At 43.9% G+C, this 21,847-nt stretch overlaps 1 protein-coding gene across 14 annotated transcripts in view; it reads right to left on the reverse strand.

Moving 5' to 3' along the window:
* Positions 1-21,847, reverse strand: part of MSI2 (musashi RNA binding protein 2) — a 410,355-nt gene that overhangs the window by 84,100 nt on the left and 304,408 nt on the right. For all 14 annotated transcript variants that reach the window (XM_035139782.2, XM_035139780.2, XM_035139777.2 and 11 more), the window contains 2 exons: positions 20,720-20,802; positions 4,948-5,062 (listed from right to left, as the gene is read on the reverse strand). In XM_035139782.2, coding sequence (XP_034995673.1) covers positions 4,948-5,062; positions 20,720-20,802 — 198 coding nt within the window. The remainder of the gene's footprint in view (positions 1-4,947; positions 5,063-20,719; positions 20,803-21,847) is intronic.

A 21,847-nucleotide genomic window follows, 5' to 3' on the forward strand; every position in this document is an offset into this window, starting at 1 on the left:
AATACATGTGCACAAGACATAGCCTTAATTGCTTAGTAAAAGCATTTTTTTTCTTGAATCATGGTATCTAATACACTATTCACAAGGCCACATCTAGATTAAGGCACTTTCCTATGTTGCAGTGTTTCTGCTAAATCTTGCAGAATCCAAGGGTCCATGGGAGGGGTTGTCTACTGGACCCTCTCTAAAGAAAATGCTCAGTGTGCAATGCCACCAGGAGGCAACAGCTGAGGAGGAGTCTTTGTCCTGGGAGAAATGGCCAACTGGATTGGCCCTGGGGTTACAGTGAAATGGTGATTTATTTGCAGTTCTGAGTTCCCAGGCTAGTAAAACCTCCTATCTTCCACCCATCTACTCGGAAAGAAAACTGCTGTCTTGTGACATTTCCCAAAAATTAAATCTCAGGTGCTGAAGTGGAACTGGGTTTGCAATGTTCAGATTTTTAGATGTACCCTTTACGTGTTTTAAATGAACCTCAAGAGTATGCTTCAAGTGCCTGAGGCACCCCATGCTTCCTGCCATCTTAATCACCTAAACTATACTCCTAAAGTAAGACCAAGAAGGGGGTGGGGGGAGAGATTTCTCTTCTACTCAGCCTTTCCCTTCCTTTGTCTTAGCTCAAGCCTCTGTCCAATTTCCTGTTCTGCAAAAAATGTCACCTGGAAATAACACTAAAAGCTAATATTTTGGTGCCTGAGATGGTTTCTGATGGGACTTCAAGGCATCAAGCTTTTGGTGTACTCGTGCCAATGCCACCCTTTCCTTTCCTTTCCCTCATAAGGAGTATCTCCTCTACAAGAATGACTTTCTTTGAAGGGCACAAGCCTCTTTTATGCATGAATGCAGCCCAGCTAGATTGAACGTGTGCACTATTGCGGAGCTGTGGTCTGGCTCCCGCAGTAATATTAAAAAGTCAGTCAGAGACTTCCTGGAATTAAGACATTCACATCAGGTAGTATTTCAGTGGTCCAGAGATATAAATTTTACTGGCTAGAGCTTTTTGTAGCCTGGGAGGGAAAGGAGGTGGTGAGTTAGAAGCTTTAGGTATTTTATTTAATAGATGGTCACAGCTAAGATGCCTGCCACTGCCGGGGGGGGGGGGGGGTAACAAAAGAAGGGAACCCTAAGTTTTTGAATTGGTAAGGCGTGGCATGTAAAAAATCACATGTTCAAAGGACACCTTGAGACTGGGATGTGGGTCCATTACTCTTTTTTTTTAAAAGACCTGTTTCAAGTTAAGGCCTTATCTTCATGAAGGATTAACCAAACATAACTTTTATTTTGTTCTACTATAGTCCCCTATGAAATTGGAGAGGCTGCTTGAACATACTGTAGAGGAAATTTCAATGTGCTAGGAAGTAAAGTAGGCATTCATGCATTTCCCCATCTGATTAAACAACAGAAAGCAGCACAAAAGTACACCCACACCTGCAAACTGGCTGCCATGCTTGGTTTCAACATCCCTGTGAACTGTATGCTAAAAACACTTCGTACTAAAACCGACCATTATGAACAGCTGTTGGCTGTAAGATCAGAACTGGACTAATGTGCATCTAAATGTACCCTCTCTGAACCTGAGCCCAGTTCCTTCAGACACCAGCTCAAATTTGGCCCACTATGTAACTTCTAAGAGTCAAATGTAACTCACATTGGTGTGATATCACACCGCCCCTGTAACAATCAGAGGGCTAACAGAGACCAGACACAGGGACAAATTTTCCAGGTAATTAACCTATTGCTTGATTGCAACCAAGCCATGAGTTTCACATCTGACATGGGAGAGGGAGGCTAATCAAACTGGCATGCTATTTTGTCTTTCTTCATCCAAGTTGCTGAGACTGAAGCAGGGGTGCTGACTTGGGCCCCAGATTATGGGTGCCCAATGGCGCCTGTGATGTAACACGATGTCGTGACAGCCTCACGGGGTCTCGAAAATTAGGTCCTGTTCACAGGCCTGGCAGGGCCTCCAACACCATCTGGGAGGCTGCGTCAGGGCTCCGACACGACTTTCGGTAACCGGATGTTGTGTCAGAGCATTATTGTGGTGCTAAGCACTAACATTTTTTGTGGGTTCCCTGGCACACAGGGCCCCCTAGACATGGCGCCTATGCACTGAACACTGCTACAAAACTCCAGGGCTAGTCTACCAAGACCCAGTTGGGGGAAGCTCCCAAATGAGCATAATCTCAGGCAGCCTTGACTTTATATCCTGTATGAAAACTCTCCACAGCTCATGTGGGTCACCAGCAGAGCTGCTGAGTACCAGACCCATTCTTTTGATATAAATGTTCTCTTCTACAGGCATCTTCTGACTAAATGTTTTGTATCTACACTCTAGCTTCTGGAATGACTCCTAAAGTAGCTGACTAGAAAAAGCATTCAGTCAGAATGTGTCACCTATTGAAAAGCAATCCTGGGAACTGATTCTGCTTTTTAATCCAAGCTCAGGTTGGCCAAGCTGTATGGACTCCAGTCCTCACCAGCTTTGGAGGAAGGCCGGCTGCCAACCTGGAGACAATGCTTTCAAGGGTATAAAAAATAAAATAAAAAGACGTGGTTTCATTCTCCAAGAATCAGCAATGCAATTGTGCGACTAAAGGTCTTTGGCTAAATATCAGGCCACATCACAGTCTCCCTGTGCTAATTTTGCTTGATGAGTTAATTACACCCTTCTTCTGTTCATGGGTGGGATTTCACTGCTGTGCAACTGACGAGTAAGGAATGGAAAATTTTGATTGCATGCTGAGAATCCGCTGACAGCCGTCGACCTTGAAGCTGACTTGTTGGAGGCAACTAGGGATACATGCACATAATGGACAAGACAGACTTATCTGCTGCAACTTGGCGGCTTCATAATGATGCCACCTCAATAACCAAGAGCTGGGGAAGGGGTGGAGGGGGCCAGAGAAGAACTGGAGCAGATAGTTAAGCATCTGGCCTTCATCATGAATCAATCATTCATTCAGAGCAAGTCAGGGTGATTTAAAATCTAATAAGATCACATTAGGAGTCACCCTGCAAAAACCAGTGGAACAGAACCAATTTGGATCTCTTAATGAATCCATGCACTCTACATGCACTAACAGGCACCTGTGCGGCAAGAGATGATCTGCCAAAACCCATACATGCCACTTATTTTCAACTGAGGTGCCAGCCTGCAGCTTCCACAAGCAGCTCTATTTTAATATCTAAAATAATCCAAGAGTTAACCCAAATATTACTGAGTCATAAATATGCCTCAGAGTTAAACCTTTCTTCTGATTAACAGTGGTAAGCTTGGCTTTGAATACTCTTTCCAGATCTTTGGAGTGTGGATTGGTTTAAGGCGATTTAAATCAGCAATAAAATAATAGTAATCAATGATTTAGATGAGCAAGAAAATGGGTAATTTAAATCAAGTGATCATATCACATTTCCCCTAAACAATGGTGCGATTTTGACCATTGAACCATGCTAACTTAGAACTAAAGTAAATCATTTATATTATTTTAGTATTTATGTGGGAGATATTTATAGTGTTGTTGCTTTCTCACTGTATACACCTACCAGGCTTTCCTTTTATCTATTTCCAGAAGCAGGGGTGGGCAACCTGTGGGCCTCCCACATGATGGACTCCACCTCCTGTCTGCCCTAGTCAGGATGGCCAGTTGTCAGGGATGATGGGAGTTGTAGTCCGACAACATCTGGTGGGCACATAGTTACCAATATTATGCTCTACAGGTCTAGCTAGACTACAGCTCTCATCATCTCCAGCAGAACATAGCCAATGATCATGGATGGTGGAGTGCAACAACACCTGGAGGGCACTGGAGGTAGCACACCCTGCACTGCAAAGCCTTTCATATGATCGGTCCCTGCGACAGTTTGTGAGGTTACATATGGGAACAGAGGGACTTGAGAACTGCACCATTTTGTCTTCCCTTCTTTTTTCCAGTTTCTCCTTTCTCCGCTCTCACAAAAACACAAAGAAAAACTGAAATGCCTACATCCAAGCTAATATGCTTTTATTCAAATCGATTCATATTAATCTAGTTATTTTTTGAATAAGGTGCTCAAGGCCCAGGACTTTCCCAGTGGTTGGAGGAGAAGCCCAAGATTAGCTAGAATACTCAGGGCTCAGACAGAAGAGCAGAAGTGGCCAAGGACTACCTCAATGATATTAAGGAAAAAGAGGTGAGGAGAATCAATTGAACATTTAAGGGATGGGAGGTAGTGGTGGATAATCAGCATCTCTGCTGGGGTAGACCGATCTCCCTCCAGTTTTTTATATTTACAATCAAGCAGTTGTCAGGTAATACAGGAAGAACAGCTAAGGAGAAACAAATGAGAGCCAATTATAACTAAGATGACCTGCCACGCAAATAGAATTTCAGCATTAAATACCATTTATCCCATTTAATTAGTACTTTCTGGACACAATGGTCTGGGCTCAAATACCGTCCTCTCTCCTTGGAACTTCTAATTATTGCTACAACCACGCTATTATGTTTCTCGCTGGGCTTTCTCCATCTTCTGTGCCATTTAAAGCCATGAAGATTTTTAATTATCTGTGCTGAACTGTCAAAGATACCTTTAAGAATGCGTGACTCAATTCTTTGGGGGTGGAGGGGAAGAGAACAGTTAATTCTGCTTTTGTGAATGCGTGTGGAAGGGCCCACTGGAAACATCCATTTAAATGCAAATTTGGGTATTCCAGAGTGTGCATGTGCATGCGATCGCCTTTTACCACAGAAAGGATTGAGCCCCCATCGTCCACACCGCTGTATCTTGCACAAGTCACGCAATTTTTGAACCTCCAAATCTTGGAACAGGTACCAAATACACAGATATAGACTCTTGCTGACTGCTCGTCTATTTCACACAACAGTTTAGGCAGCTCTGAGCTTTGTAATACGTACAGAAAACACAGACACATTCTTGCCGATGGGTCATCTATTGCACACTTACCCAACATTCCCATCCCTAGCATAAAAGCATCCATGGTATATGGTAATCCACGAGCCCTTCCTCTCGTCCCTGGCGGAAACATCACTTCTTTAGGTTGTGCTTTCTTACATTCCACCTATTAAGCAGAAACATGTACAAATGAGATGCAAATGAATTCATGTAAAATGTCAAATGCTGAACTGATCTGGTTAAGTTGTGGGGGAAGGGGGGGTTATTTTTAGCATTGCTCTTCTGTAAAATGTGAACTTTAAAAATAGGCCAGCGGTGTAAAGTGATTTTCAAAGAGTAAATATGTGTAATGTGACTTCAGAAAGCAGACAGTACAAACCCAGCTAAGGCAGAGATAATGTGTGGATAGGTCACAGAGCTAAAAGCTGCAACCCATAAGTTAAGCTGTATTAACTTTTAGTGTGTTTCTAAGTGATTACTTGTGAAATAAACATGCAGCTATTGCTGTTTTGTTGTACAAGAACCGGGCTTATTTTCACTCCAAATGATGTTATTATGTTTATCATTTCTAATGCAATTGCCATACAGAGAATGACTGCAACAGACACCTGTTGAGAATACCTGTGACACCAATAACAAGTACTGCAACTCTACCACCCAGGACTACATTGGTTAGTTATTTGCTGGATGAGTAATTCACCTCTTAAACATTTATAAGCATGAGCGTTCGTGTAGACATACAAAACAATACACAGTGGACCACCAACAAGGTTACCTTATCTCCACACACAAATTCCTGACAGCAGTAACTTCCTACTGTCTCTCCTACTGTTGTTTTGATTGATTAGCTCTTCCTTTCAAAACACTTCATTGTTCTGGAGAAATCAAAGGCTAGTTGCCAACACAACCTTATTGCAAAGCAATTCAGTATTTGCTTTCTACAAGCAAATATTGCTAACAGTTTGGGTTTGTGCGGGAAGAAAATTCCTATTTGTGCTGGGGTTGGGATTCTGTACAATGTACCAATAAAGGGTTACTCCTGGTACCTTTGGAAGCTTAATACAATTTTCATCACGTTGAAATAACCTTTGAAGAGTGCATAAGACCAACTATGGCCAAAAGAAAATGGCAGGGCACAAGGTCAAACTAAGAACTATTTCTAGCTGCCCAAACCAGGTGGGATGCTTGGAGGGAAAAGGTGTTTTGATGTGAGCCAGGGAACAGACCAGGAGCAAGGAAGTGTTCTGGCAACTGGGTGCAAACTAGAAAATTTAGAGCACCTAATCTCAGGCTTGCCACCACATGTGAAAGAGACAGAGTAGAAAAGGTATGTCTGATTCTCACCTGACTTTTCATTTAGACCGCCACTTAGGACCAAATTAGGCAGTATGTGGTATGCTATGCGTGATTGCATTTCAGGTCTCTGGTTTGTTAAACAGAAGGCATGATTGGGGGGGGGGGAGAGGATCAGGATCAGGACTGCAGCATTAAGCAGTTTATAAGGGATTTTAGCAGTCTCAATTCTGACCATTGCCTTCTCCAGCAATGGTCTGATATTTAACAATGGTCTGATATTTAGCAATGGCTGATATTTAACAAACAAAAGAAGATATAAAATGCAATCATGAAATTCACATATTATCTAGTTTGACTCCCGATAATAAACTTGCCAAAATATGTAGTTCCTTCTATGTAGCCCTGCAAAGTTTATTGTCAATATCCTCAGCATATGTACCCCTGCCTTCCCCATCCATTTCCTAATATATGAACTGAAAGCTACTGGGGTTCAAGTGAAATGCAGTCACTGAATCATACTGGAGAAAGCAGAGGTGGCCTGTCAGGGACAACTTTGAGCTGGGGCAAAATCTGCCCCCTGCAACATTCTCAAGAAACAGATAGCACTAAACCAGTCTTAACCTGCATGGTTGCACCACTTCATTTGCATAGTCCCATCCTGGGTTTGGTTTTGAAGAGAACAAGTGAGACCGGCAACAAGAGGTCACAGCAGGGGTGGACACCACCACTTGCCTGTCCATCAGCTGACATCAGTGGATGACGTCAGCTGATAAGCCAGGGGTGCTTCTGTTCTTGCTGGGTGCTGCTTCGCCAAGACGTTCCCCACAGCCAGCAGGATTGAAACCTCTGCTCGTAAGCTGGTGCTGTTTCACAAGCACAATTTCTGCAAAGCAGACCCCCCCCCCAACCCACAGCTCGCTTATCAGTCATCTGATGTCACCATGACACCAGATGAGTGGCAGGAAGTGGCCCTGCCCCCGTCAAAGTTGGCCAGTGGGGGTGGGATTAATAATAATAATAATAATAATAATAATAATAATAATAGTAATAATAATAATAATAATTCCCCAGTCACTCTGGGCAGCTCCAAACAGAATACTAAAGACACAATAAAAGATCAAACATTTAAAACTTCCCTAAACAGGGCTGCTTTCAGATGTCTTCTAAGTCAAGAGGGTATTCCACAGGGCGGGCGCCACTACCAAGAAGGCCCTCTGCCTGGCCCACCCCACCCCACCCCACCCCACATACCATCAGCATTCTGTGGCTAGTGGGCCTTACCATTCCTCATTGAGCTGTTTTTGGAGAGTGGGGATTGCCCCTTAGCATACTCCCCTAAATATTTTTGTACTTCTCCAAGTCTTGGGGTTCCTGCAGGCAGCCTGATAACTCCCTCTGGTTTCTCAGTAGCGCCATTTTGGCCATGTAGTCTTCATAACACAGCACCTGAACTCACCACTGTGTAAAAACATCCAAATTTGCCGAATATCTCAAAGGATCTCTTATCCCGCAGAGATTGTTTTTTCTTTTGGCACTGTTTGCACACGAATTGTGCCATCAGAGCGAGGAAGGAAAGGTGGGCGGTACTTTAGAGGTGCAAAACAGGTAATTACACGAGACAGAACTGGCAATGTAGGATAATGCTGCTAACTGGCTCTATTTCTAATAGCCCTATCAGTAACAGTGCATCCATTGTCTTATGGTAACCAACCACATGTTCCTAGGCAACCCGATCAGCGAAAATTTCAGGTTTGTACAATTTTCATTTAGGTAACGTAAAGGTTAACTGACTGTAAATGGGAGTATTTTAAACAAAACCACCCACCCTTTCTCTCTCTTCCCCCCCTCTCTCTCCCCCCCTAACCCACCGCCTTGCTGCAAAACCTCACGGCATATCTTATTTATTCAGCTTGCAACATTTCACCGAGCAACAAAGCTTCCATTCTGCCAGCAAACTGTCAAAATACTGGTTTCATGCAAACTGCTCTGCCACAACCCTAGGTATGTCAGAAAAGAAACACCTCTAAGCTCCACCAATGGACATGCCCTGCAAAGGTAATGTGAACAAGGTGAGCTTACTCTGCTGGATGGGAAGAGAGTCAATTGGGATGGGAAATAAGGGAGTCGGAAGGGGGAAGCCACAATGGCCCATGGAGTTAAAGGAGCTGCAGAAGCTAGAGAGGCACACCCTGTCAGGAGAACCTGGGGTGCTGGGAGGCTACATCCCCTGCCTCTCAAGAAGAATACTATGGAATATAAGAAAGAGTACAGAAACCTACTTTATACTCAACCAGACCACTGGTCCAGCTAGCTCAGTACTGCCTACACTGACAGGCACCGGTTCTCCAGGGTTTCAGGCAGCGGTCTATCTCAGCCCTTCCTGGAGATGACAGGGATTGAACATGGGACCTTTTGTATACAAAGCAGATGCTCTGCCACTGACTTCCACCCCTTCCCCAAACAGAGGTGATTCCTTCACAACAGATGGCAAGAGGGAGACCAACATGGCTCCTTTTGTCAGCTAATGAAGGTGTAGCTGTTCCAATGCTTGCTTTCCTCTTCCCTCCTCATTCCAGTGCTTAGAACATTTTAGGTGCTTTAGAAATATTCAAACAAACAAACAAACAGCAACCACCCAGCACCTGGCCCCACAATGTTGGTTCCTGCAAGTAGCAGTAGGTGTTTGGTGGCCTAGTAAATGCCTCAGGTGACAGCGGGTCCACTCAGCTACCCAAGAGAGGCCTGTCGTCTGTGAATATGGCACCAGCATGTGCAGGCTAACTAATGGCAGAAAAACATGCACATCTTTGTTGGGGTGCAGAGGACAAAGTGGTCAGATACTGACTGGGCTCAAGTCTGTACTCAGGCAGGAATCTCTCCCTCTCCCTCTCTCAGTCTACACAATCTCGTAATGTCATCATGATAATTTAAAGAGGGGATGGGAAACAGTGGGAACCATTTGTGTTGCCCTGAGCTACTTGAAGAAAAGCCAAGACAACTTTTACAAGTACTTCAGATAAATAGGTCTGATTTATACTAAACATACCAGGCTCTTCTCCAGGTCTGAGCAGGGCCTTAGCAAACAGCATTCCTTTTTGGTGGGTGGAACCCCTTCATTGTCATCTGTGTGCGTGTCTCCTTGTATGAGAGAGCACCAGACTTTTCCCTTATAAAAGAAACATAATGCATGGCAAAGGTTCCTTTGGACATAAGCTATTTTTGTTTCTATCACGATGCTCTAGGGCAGGCATCCCCAAACTGCGGCCCCCCAGGTGTTTTGGCCTACAACTCCCATGATCCCTAGCTAACAGGACCAGTGGTCAGGGATGATGGGAATTGTAGCCCAAAACATATGGAGGGCCGAAGTTTGGGGATGCCTGCTCTAGGGCAATGTTTGTGGAGGAGACCAAAATGGCAGATGCCACAAAAACATGGTGACCCTCAATATTTTCTTCAGCAAGGCCCAGAATTTTAGCCAAGGGTAGGCACCAGGGTAGCTGCTCAAGGATGCCCTATGTCAGCAGCTGGCCCGACCAATTCAAGGCTAGCGACATCATCTCTGGAAACCAGAAGCTAAACTTTTGCAAAACGTACTTTCTGTTTATTGTTTTAAACTGATAATACTAAGCCCTAGTCAGCTAAAGTTCTCTTCAAAGCAAATTATCCTTGAGTGATCAGCAGAGGTGTATCCATTAACACCTGAGCTGTATTACTTTTGCACCTGCCCACTGCTTGCATGTCATGGGGTCATCATTTACATCTCCTAGCCATGTCTATTTCAAGTCACTCAGATACAGTGGTATCTGAGTTTACGAACTTAATCCGTTCCGGAAGTCCGTTCTTAAACTTAAGCTGTTCTTAAACCGAGGAGCGCTTTCCCTAATGAGGCCTCCCACCGCCGGTGCCCTTCCACTGTTCGGATTCCATTCTTAGACTGAGGTAAAGTTTGCTAACCGGAACACTACTTCCAGTTTTCCGAAGTTCTTATACCGAATAGGTCATAAAGAGGGCTTTTCTTAAACCAAGATACCAATGTAAAAAGAACCAAGCCAGCTTGCACGGACCATTAAAAGTGACACTGAAGCTTGTATTAGTACTGTTAAAACAATAAGCTAAATAATTAGCTTCTGCAACCAAACAATTGAGTTGAAACAAAAGGAAACCTACTTTTTAAGCCAGAGTTGCAAAAAAGAACTCTATATAGTTATTTTTCGATTTATATCTCACCTTTCAACAGAAGCATCCTCAGGATGCTCAACTCTCAGCAGACAGATCTGGTAAAATTTATTTTTCTCTGTGTTACAAACTGCCCATGACTGTATCTATGGCTCTCCTACAAGTTCAGCCCCCCCCCCCCAAGTTTCTGGGTGAAATTTGAGGTGCTAGTTCTGCCTTGTAAAGCTCATCTGGTAAAGACTACCGCCTCCTCCATAACCCAGCTAAAGCAGTATCTTTGCTGCTTCAAATCTTAGGTTTGGAACTCTCGTGCCCTTGAGCATTGTTTGGAGGCAGCCCAAACAAACACATTTATTTGAGAAGGAATAGTTTAGCAGTGTGTGTGTGTGTGTGTGTGTGTGTGTGTGTGTGTGTGTATATATATATATATATATATATATATATATATATATATAATCAGATGATTAGAAACTTTTGACAGACTAAAAAGGTGCACTGATTAATACAGCAGTAGATCTTTAATTTTTAAAAAATTTTTTTTATAGAAGTACTTAAATTGAAGGTTGCAAGTGCTGTCTTAGAAGAGACATTCCCTCCTGGGTGAAAAATTGAGAATGTATCTTCCAAAAGGATATGGGGCTGCAACACATAACAAAGAAAGTATGCTTTTTAGTAATTTTCTTCTTACGTGCATTTCCCCCCCCCCCCAAGTTTTAATCACTCTACAACTCATAGCAAAAATACATAGAATCATGGTTTATAGAGCTACATTTTCCTCTGCGGTACTGGGAACCAACCCAGAGCAGTAAGTAATCATTCTTTTAAAAAAATGCATACTATTCTATATCTGCTAACAAATGCAGAGGGAGTCATTCCTACACCAGGGAGCATCAGGAAAAGTAATAGAAGCAAGCCAGTTACATCCTGTAACCAAACATTCTGCCACGATGAAATTCATATATTCTAATGAAAAGTATGCAGAATTACATGCTTTTGCATTATTCGGCATAACTTGCAATAACTAGGTTTGTTCAGGAATCCATTTTTTTCCTTGTTAAAGAAATAGATGAGAAAATAAGAAATAGGGTAGGCAGTGGTGCAGGCAGTAGGAAGTAGCAGTCACTGAAAGATCAGTTACCCTCACAAAGCACATCTACATATACCTTGCCGGATGAAACTCATTTCTCTGGCATAGGTCCCATTTGCTTTCTGACACACATTTTGAAACATCTCTCTAGAGCTGGGCACTAGAAACTTGTTCTATTAATGGCTTTTAAAATTCGACAGTGGAGTTTCTCAAGAATCCAAGTTTCAGACAGCAGCTTCCCCCCCCCCCATTTCCTGAAGGGTCTAACTAATTTTATTTACAGCTTAATGCCATGTTGCTTTTCTTGTTTGCTATTTGTTCAATAAAGCTTTTGAAAATTAATAATAATAGTAGTAGTAGTAGTAATAATAATAATAATAATGAATACAAGTTTCAGCACTTGTGGAAGTGAGCCCAGTTTTATATCTGTGGCCACCTTGAACTCTCCTGGTGAGTCACCGTCTTGGAGAAGTGCAGCGCAATCCTAAGCATGTTTACTCTTGAGTACATCCCAGTGGGTTCAGGTAGGCATGTCAGTTTAGGATTGCAACCCACAGCTGATATCCTGCTTTCACATTAGGCACCCAACACACTGACTTCAGTCGGATAAATGACTGTTGCAGCCAAACGTTATGAGCATTGTGCCTGGTGTTCTAGTGCTTTTTTCATATTTATTGCCCCATTATCATTTCATACAGCTCATGTTATTTAACCATACTGCTTTCATTAAAAACAAGGGAGGGGATTAGTCTATAATGTGAAGATTAACAAAGATAAAACTCTCGTGGGAAGCGGACTGTGTTTCTCCTAATAGGACACCTCCAAACAGCTGCATTCTTCATTGGTTACCATCCCCTGCTAACTACACCGGGGGCAGGGGGGCGGACACACACACCCACCCTCACAGAGGCTTCATTTCTATACACAGCCAAAATGATTCCTCATGTTTGGCAGTATCAGTTGAAAGCACTAAGCAAACTCAACTAAAGATACACAGAGCACATCTCAGAAAATGTGGCCATGGACTGGGTCAAATGGACTGCAGTGATGGCAGCTCCCTCATAGTACCCACCAATGCCAGTATAGATTTATTTGGGGAGGGGTCCACAAGTAGAGCACATGTTTTGCATGCAAGTCTCCAGATAGGAGGACAGGCTACTTTCAGAAACCCTAGAGCAGGCATCCCCAAACTTCGGCCCTCCAGATGTTTTGGACTACAATTCCCATCTTCCCTGACCACTGGTCCTGTTAGCTAGGGATCATGGGAGTTGTAGGCCAAAACATCTGGAGGGCCGCAGTTTGGGGGTGCCTGCCCTAGAGAGCCACAAGCGGCTAGACACAGCAATGGTGTGCCTCAGTATAACGCAGCTTCCAGTTGTTCCACGGCGTTCCTGGATAGGCAGCTTGCAGAAGAAGAAAAAGTAGAAATGCAGAGAGAAAGGTTGGGAGAGGAAAGTTGCCTCCCTCCCTCTCACCACTGCGTCTACTCACAGATTGTTGCAAGTGTCAATGTGTACATGTAACTTTCTAAGAGCACAAACACTGGAAATAAGAGCATCTGAAACATGCCGTACATAGCTGCCAAGTTTTCCCTTTTCTCGCGAGGAAGCCTATTCAGCATAAGGGAAAATCCCTTTAAAAAAGGGATAACTTGGCAGCTATGATGCCGTATGCTGCTGCTTCCGCTTCCCTTCCTCATTAAGTGCATCTTAAATTTGTGAGCCGGCTAATGAATTCTCCTGCCCCCCCCCAACTCTCCCCAAACACTGACTCGATTAAGTCAGTGCATGTTCTGAAGGAAAGTTGCACATGGACAAATGTGTGTGTGTGTGTCTTGGTTGTGATGGGTACAGAGGGGAGACGAAGAAGGCTGGATTTCCCGTGTGCCCTCTTCTTGAGTGGCTGGTAGACCTAGCAAGCTTGACTAACAATGAGAGCTAAAACAGCCTCTCCAGGTTTAGAAACAGACTATCCTGTGGGGAGTTAAAGAGAGCTATTGCCTTCATGTGCATTTCGATGGCTGATGTGGAAAACAAGGTGTGGGACAAGCTGAACCTTCGCCCTGATCCTGCAGGATTCTTCTGCAGTTCTTAGGTAATTTGCACCACCTCCTGGCGGCTGGCTTCTTTAGTGGGGGAACTTTTTAAGCACCACAACAACAGAGCAGGTGATGTTGGTGGAAAGGGATGCAGAGAAGCGAAGGCCGACCTGAGAATAAACCAGTTAGAAGGCTACACTCCATGGTTTTGCAGGCTCCCCTGTGTATTCATCTGCTGCGTTTTACCGCTGCCCTGAATTATCCTGCAGGAAAAGTCTCCGCCTTCACTACGCACACAAAGTATTGCACGCTGTTTCTATTTTTGAAACACCTCCATTTCGTAGGTAAGTTATTTTTAGGGTGCCTGTTGTGTTTTCTTTGATGCCTGGCAAGAATCTTTTCACTCCCACACCAATAGTGGGTTTCACGTTCAGCGCTTCGCTAGCATTTGCTTGGTACTTTCATGCTGCCTGTTTAATACGCCATTTGACATTCTAGCTTTATAAATGGTGACAAAAGTGGCGCAGAAACTCTAAAATTAGCTCCTCAGTGAAAAGTGGAGCTAGAAATAGGTCCACCAACACAGTAGTGGAATTCAACTCTTTCCCTCCCTCCCCACCACCACTTCAGGGAACAATAATATTGTGGAGACACTGAGAGAGATTTCAGAACGATGAGCCTCAACTTAGAAGTCTAAAAAGGAAAGTGTCCTTTGAGGATGGATTTTTTTCATTGCCACGGCTGCTAAGCATTCTCCAGTCAGCGATAAGACAATTGTCTGGCTGCTGCCTCTGGCCAGCTGTGCCAGCTTCTCTTCCCACATGCTGGGTTGAGAACTCCTCTACTGGCTGAGCAATCCATTTGCAAGCATTCTTCCTGAAGGGATGAGTCAACCCCATGCCCGGATCACACATCGTGACCTCCCGGAAGGCAGATACTGAGATGAGTTTTCCACAGGTGGGAGGGAAAGGGACGGACTCTGGATGCACAACATTTTCATGGAGGTTACACTCACACAGCAGGACACCCCAATGCGTAGAACATTTAGCGTCAGTGAGAGCTTATTTATTTTACATATTTATTTAAATATTTATACAAGGCCTGAACTCGTTGATATTGGGGGATGCACTCTTTCAGGGTCCCAAGCCGTTTTGGGCTTTGTATGCTAATGCTAGCACCTTACATTGGGCCTGATAGCTCACTGGCAGTCAGTGCAGTGCTTTCAGGAACACAGAACAAAATTTTCTAAAGGCGTTCATTCAACAACAAGTATAAAAAACATGAGACCTACCCCACGCCACTAAAAGATGAACACTACAAACAAGCCATAAATCATATTGCAGTGTAATCTAAAATAAAGTCCGAAAGCCCAGGTATTACAGAAATGTCTCAGCCCAAGCATCTAGAAGAGGGTGATGCTGGTGCCAGGCATTCGGGCGAAGGAAACTGGGACAGGGTGGCTGGAAAAGGTACCGCTGTAGTGGTACCTATTTATCTACTTGCACTTTGACATGCTTTCAAACTGCTAGGTTGGCAGGAGCTGGGACCAAGCAATGTGAGCTCACCCTGTTGTGGGGATTCGAACCTCCGACCTTCTGATCGGCAGGCCCTAGGCTCTGTGGTTTAACCCACAGCACCATCTTAATTTGGAGTTAATTCCCTGTGGTGCTATTGAGGGGCAGGGCGGTGAGGCACCATAGAAATACAAAAGAATAGAGATCTCTTAATCTGGGACTTTCCGTTATAAAGGCAGAATCCATGATTACTGAAGTGTGATAGTGATTGTACCAGCAAAATAGTGACAATTGGAGGGTATGGGGAAAGCATCCCACAAATGAGGAGCCTCTAAATAAAGATTAGGCAAATTAATGGAGGATGGGATATATGTGTTGAGGGCTAATAGTCATAATGACTACAGTGTATGGAACCTTCTGGTTCAGAGGCAGAATAGCAGCAGCGGGGGAGCAACAATAAGCTTATGGGCTTAATGGAGGTACCAAATTGGCAATCCCTGATCCACCTCCTCCTCCTCACTTGCACAGGGCAAACCTTGCTGAAGGCAGGGAGTGGGAAGGAAATTGGTGCTAGGTGAGCTTTTTGATTAGAATGGGCTTTTTTTTTCTTAGCCCCTGCCCTGGAGAAAAGGAGGTAATCAGGAAAGGCTAGTGACAACGACTGGGTCTCTACCAGACTCCTTGGCCTAATTTTCACTGTGAATTTTCAAGAGGAGAAAACATTTCCACTGACTCCTAGGAATTCTGCATCCCACAGAGCAGGGGGCCACTACTGCATGTATGTGCTAACTCATTTCAGTTTATGCAGATTAAATCTCTACCCATTGATACAAGTGGAGGCTGAGCTGGGGGGGGGGGGAGGCAAAGCAACTGTGGGGCAGAAAGAAACAGCCAGGCCACAGATGGTGACTCTTTTTCCTGCCCTAAGACATCAATCCCCATCGCTGAGTCATTCGGATGCACATTTGCTGGGAAGTCTGAAACAGCTGTGACATTCACCCCAAAGGAACAGATCCGTTTAAGTGTCTCTGGCTACAGGTAGATTCTCATGCCATTTTCTGCCAGACCACACAGAAGCTGACATCTCTCACACTGTCATCTTCTACCCCTCACATCCCAGCAACTCAAACCCATTTCCTGGCTCTACAAGGACCAGTATCCATATCAATACAGTAGAGCTAAAAAACAAGGAAGATTCTGAAACAGAATTCCATCACTTGGAGCTGCTAAGGCCCCTTATGGGCACAATTATTGGCTTTGCCTTGTCCGCTGCATGGTGGTCTTTCACACAGACAAACATTACAGGTGATCGCACCTCCTTGTGAGGGCAACACTGGCTGCTCTAATATGGGTGTTATAAAGAACTTTAGGCTGCAGTGACTTGAGACTAAGGTGTATTTTGCTTCCCACATGAACCTGCCTGGGCATTATGGTCTTCTCCTTCACTACTAGGCAAGAATTCAAAGCATTACTATTAGTATATAAAGCTCTCAATGGCTTGGGATCAGTTTACTTCAGAGATCACATAGGTGCCAATCACTTCAGTCTGCAGAACTTGTATTTCTACACATGCCATGCAACTTTGAGTCTGCATTTGTAAGGAATCATTCCTTTAGTGTAGCAGCATGTGTACTTTGGAATTTCCTGCCTATTGGTACCAGGCAGACACCATCACTGGATTCTTGTATATACCGTATTTGCTAAAAACTTTTCTGTTTCAATAGGCTTGGGAAGACATCTGATTTGGTGCCTCGAGCATTCAAAACAACCAGACAAGCAGGATATAAATTCTTTTAACATGCACACATTTCTTTTGTTCTAGTTCTGTCCCTCTAGTCACACAGCTTTTGTAGGTTTTGGGAGAAAACACAAAAACCTGCCAAATGTGTTTACCACAGACCAAAGTGGGATGAATGGAAGCAACAGCAATGCTTCTGTAGGGGAAAAAAAGCACAAAAGTTTTTGGTCTTCTCAGTGGTATTCCTGAATTCAACCCAAAATTTGCTGTTTTAACTTTTCCCACAATGGCCCTGTCTGAATAGCTTATTCTGACTAATAAATATGCCAGAGAAAGAATCTGGGTATTCTGGCAGCAGAACCGGAGTGCCTTTTTTTAAAAAAAAGCAGGACATCCTATGCAGCCTGCATATTTAATAAAAGAGAAGGAAGAGGTTTCTTTTTAAAATAATAATAATAATACAGGCTGAATTTGTTTCTATCCATTATTAAGTCTCACTGGAGGTTATAGGGGGGAAATAGTCTGTGGCAAGAAAATATAAATGAAGAACCTGTCAGTCATCTAGGAAGAGCAGCTCAAGCTCAGTCTGTGAACATGAATGGAAGCCTCTGCTTCAGGATCACCTCCTTTTGTAGCCACCCTTTTAAAGTCCAGCCTTGACATCTCAACACAGAGCATAAAAGAGGACCTGTTATTTTCATTTCAGATGCATATTGTGCGGAGAGGAACAATGTGAGGGATATTATTTCAGAGCCCTGGGAAAAATTAGCAAGTCAAATATTGAATCAGCCTCTAGCATATGCTAAGGAGATTGCTTTGATCTTATCCAGCCTAAAAGACCCATTATTGAATTTAAAGTCTGTGAACACATATCAGACCAATATATAAAGCCTATCTGAATATAGGTTTGAGAAGCAGAATATGTTTTGACAAAAGGGGAGGGAGAGAATCTTTTAGCTGAAAATATCAGTTACTGCATTGATTAAAATACAGGTGCCCTTTTCTGGATTTGTTTCTAATAATTCAAGCCAAATGGCTTTACTGAAGGCACAATCAATTTCTAAGGCAAAAGCAGAGAGAAAGAGAAAAGGGGGGGGGGGTCCCATCCCTAAGACTAGGAGAGAAACTTTTAAAGAAAGAGTTCAAGTTATGAAGTAATAGCGCAAGGAGCTGGGGTGGGGTGGAGGGGAACCTCAAGCTTTATTTCTCAGCCTAACCTATGACTAGTTCAAAGTCACCCAATGAGCTGTGTGTCTAAGTTCAGGATTCAAACCAAGTCTGCCAAGTCTATATTCAGCACTCTACCTGCCATGGGCTGATGGCAGTTGGGAGTCCAAAACATCTGGAGGGCATAAGGGGAAGGCTGCTGTCACCAAGTACAGTGGGACCTCGACTTACGAATTTAATCCGTTCCAAATGCACACTCGTAGGTCGAAAACTTTGTAAGTCAAGTTTCCCATTGAAAAAGCGGTTTCCCATAGGAATGCATTGGAAACGGAAAAAATTGTAAGTCGAGGAAACCGCATCTAAAAACTCGTAAGTCGAGGAAACCGCATCTAGCTGCAAACAGGTTTTCCGTTCAGATGTCGAAAAAATCGTAAACGCACGGCCACTTTTCCCGCTCGTAACTCGAAAACGCCGGATGTCGAGTAGCTCGTAAGTCGAGGTCCCACTGTACATACACTGCACTGGCTATGTAAGATACATTTAGGTATTTCTCTTCAGTGAATCTTGCAGGAGACGTCTTACTGTGTGCTTTCCAAAGAAGTGGTCTGACCGTCCTCAGGTCAATTTACAGAGAAGACACAGGCCTCTCAGGACAGTTACTACTTCAGAAACCATGTGTGGAACACAAACCGCTCCTGTAGACCTGTATCTGAAAAGTCCTGATCCTGGGGCATTTTCTATTTTTGCTCTGAAAGAGCTTTTAGTTGCAACAGAGAAGGTCAAATACTTTGCTCCCTAATTATAGAATGCACAGTAAAACATAAGCGAGAGAGAGAGAAATGGGTATTAGATTTGAGAAGTATGAGGACGCTCAATTTTAAGTCATCCTTTAATAAGCAGGATAAAATGTACACTCAGGTGAATTGGCAAAATTGCCCTGGAGGAAGATTTATTTCATTTTATAGCCTTGCCTGATCCCAATAATTCAGCCCTGCTGGCTGCATCACAGTCACCATGTCAGCTTCACTGGACCTAAGCAGCAACCGCTCCTCTAGAGCAGAGTGGTCCAACACACGGCCCTTAATACCTTTTTTGGCAGCCCTCAGAAACATCTGACACCCGCTCCCCGCAGTCCTTGCACTGCTTTCCAGAGGGTAAGCAAGGCACTGGGCTCTGGGAAGGAGGTATTGAGGGCTCTGATAGGGTTCTAGAGATATCTTGCCTCCTCCCCAAAACCTAGTTAGCACTTTCCCAGCTTTGGGAAGGAAGGAAGGAAGGAAGGAAGGAAGGAAGGAAGGAAGGAAGGAAGGAAGGAAGGAAGGAAGGAAGGAAGGAAGGAGAAGAAGAAGAAGAAGAAGAAGAAGAAGAAGAAGAAGAAGAAGAAGAAGAAGAAGAAGAAGAAGAAGAAGAAGAAGAATAGTTTGGATTTGATACCCCGTTTTATCACTACCCGAAGGAGTCTCAAAGCGGCTAACATTCTCCTTTCCCTTCCTCCCCCACAACAAACACTCTGTGAGGTGAGTGGGGCTGAGAGACTTCAAAGAAGTGTGACTAGCCCAAGGTCACCCAGCAGCTGCATGTGGAGGAGCGGAAACGCGAACCCGGTTCCCCAGGTTACGAGTCTACCGCTCTGAACCAATACACCACACTGGGAGGGTTCTAAGACTCTTGCCAGAGTCTTATGCCTCCTTCCCAAAGCCTGGCACTTTGCTTAGCCAGCTTTGGAAAAGCAGTGTGAGGGCTGGGGGCATCCAATTTTGGCCTTGCTTCCCCCCACCCCCACACGATAAGCCCACAAGTTCCATGGTGTAGTACTCTTGCAGCCACTTGGTATGAAAAGCTGGGAAGCCTTGCTCTTTAAGATGCTTTAAGTTCACAGAACTGAGGTGCCCTGGATCCTAATGGCTACTATCAATACTATCACTCTTCATTTCACAGATGAAAAATAACAACGCTCTTGTGTATGTATGCCATTCCTACTCCTCAGTTCTCACACAAAGAACTGCTGCCTGAAGGGAAGCATCTTCCGCTCTTACACATTGCTGGAATTCTTCCACCCACTGACACCCTGTTCATATATACCATCGAGCACAGTCTTGTCTACTTGGCTGGCAGTCCCCCAGAGTTCAGGCAGAATGTCTTTCCCATCAACAGTTGCCTGATTCATTTTTTAAAACTGGCAATGCTGGGGTCTTAACCTGGGCCCTTTTGCATACCAAGCAGGTGCCCTACCACTCAGCTTAGGTTCCCTTCCATGGCCATTTGCCCCTCCTCAACAGCTCTTCTGGACTGACTTTAGAAGCAAGGCAGGGTAGTTATGCTCACTGTGAAACAGATTGTTGTTGTTTTTCCTTTTAAAAATCTAAATAAAATTATGCTTAATCTCACAGTGAAGTCAGTACTTTATTGCAGAATAGCTGCCATTCAAAACACATTAATCAGCATTTGCTCTTTGGAACAGTAGATTTGTAAGGATAAAGGAGGGGCCATTGCATACACCAGCAATATTATTTAAAAGAACCCCAGCATCTCCTGAAAAGGCAAAACAGAAACACTGATTTATCAAGGGCCTGTACCAGAAAAAAAAATACACCTCCTAGTATATAGTGACAGTTGGAGCCTTAAATACTTCTGTGCAGGCCTAATAGCAAGTGAAAGTTTCTGATCAAGCATGCTCAGAGACACCATTGATTTGTGAATAAATGTCACAACAACACCCTCAAGGACAACTGAGAGACACCCCACAATGCCTATGAAAAAGAGACAGATATTCCTCAAAAACAGATGCACCCACTGGGGAAACTTACCATTTTATTATTGATTTCATGAAAATGGATTTCACAGACTTTTTCCACCACATCTTCATTCTCAAAAGTTACAAAGCCAAATCCTATTTTTAAAAAGAAAGAAAGGAATATTAATAATGGTAAAAATACGTTTACCTTTTTTTCGGCTGCTTACAAAACAAATGACTTTAAGGCACCTCGGTTAGATCACCACACATACATGCATTCAAAAACCAGAGTGTGTTTCGTCAAACCTTTAAAGAAAATCTCTTGAAGATTAATATGGATTAAATCAACAGGGGACTGCTAGAGCTGAAAACAAGGGCTGTGTCTGTATTCTTTTCTCCACGCTCTTTCTATACATTTAGATAGACAGTTGCTTTTCTGGAGAAGGGTAGACCAAAAACATGACATAAAAAGGACATAAATCTCAGCTGCACATGATAGCTTCCGAGGAATAATTGTCCTTATATTTTTTTTCCCCCACCTGTCTATGAAGCCCTATTGGCTTCAGGTAGAGTTAAACCCTATGGGACTCTTCCTATTATGGATGTCTCATTAAGCAGCAAGGGGCGGGTGGGGAAGGGTCAGTAATACAAAAGGAATAATCATGAATCATCAGCCACACACTGCCAGTAAGAGGGCAAACGTATCAATGCTTCTGCAAACACACTGCAGCACATTTGCCTCCTGGAAAACAAGAGAGGGAAAAATCCAGCCGCCTGTTACTGATCAGGGTTAAAAGAGAGCAGCTTTGCTCTCCCCAGAAAGCAGGCAGTATAATAAGCGCTCCTTGGATCTCTGCAGGTCCCAGGTTGTCCCTTCCGCTCATTGCGGCAGTTCAGCCCTACGGGTCAGCCAAGATCCAGAGGTGGCTATTTGTCTCTTTTCTTCCTGAATTACTTCCTCTAATACCTCATCAGGATATCCTGAGGCCTTGAAGGAACTATGAAAGTTGCAGGCCTCTCATCTGACCACTCATCTGTTCTGCACTGCCACTTCAAACGCAGCTTCTGATTCAGGCCAGTTTAAGGTCGTTTGATGCCCGCTGTCTGCCCGTCAGCTATACGCTGTGTTTACCCTGTCAGGTCTTCACCATCCCAGGGAAAACCAAGCTGAAGATTTTTGGCAGCAGGCTCCAGCACCACA

This window comes from Zootoca vivipara, chromosome 15 (genome assembly GCF_963506605.1).
Source record: "Zootoca vivipara chromosome 15, rZooViv1.1, whole genome shotgun sequence".
NCBI lineage: Eukaryota > Metazoa > Chordata > Lepidosauria > Squamata > Lacertidae > Zootoca > Zootoca vivipara.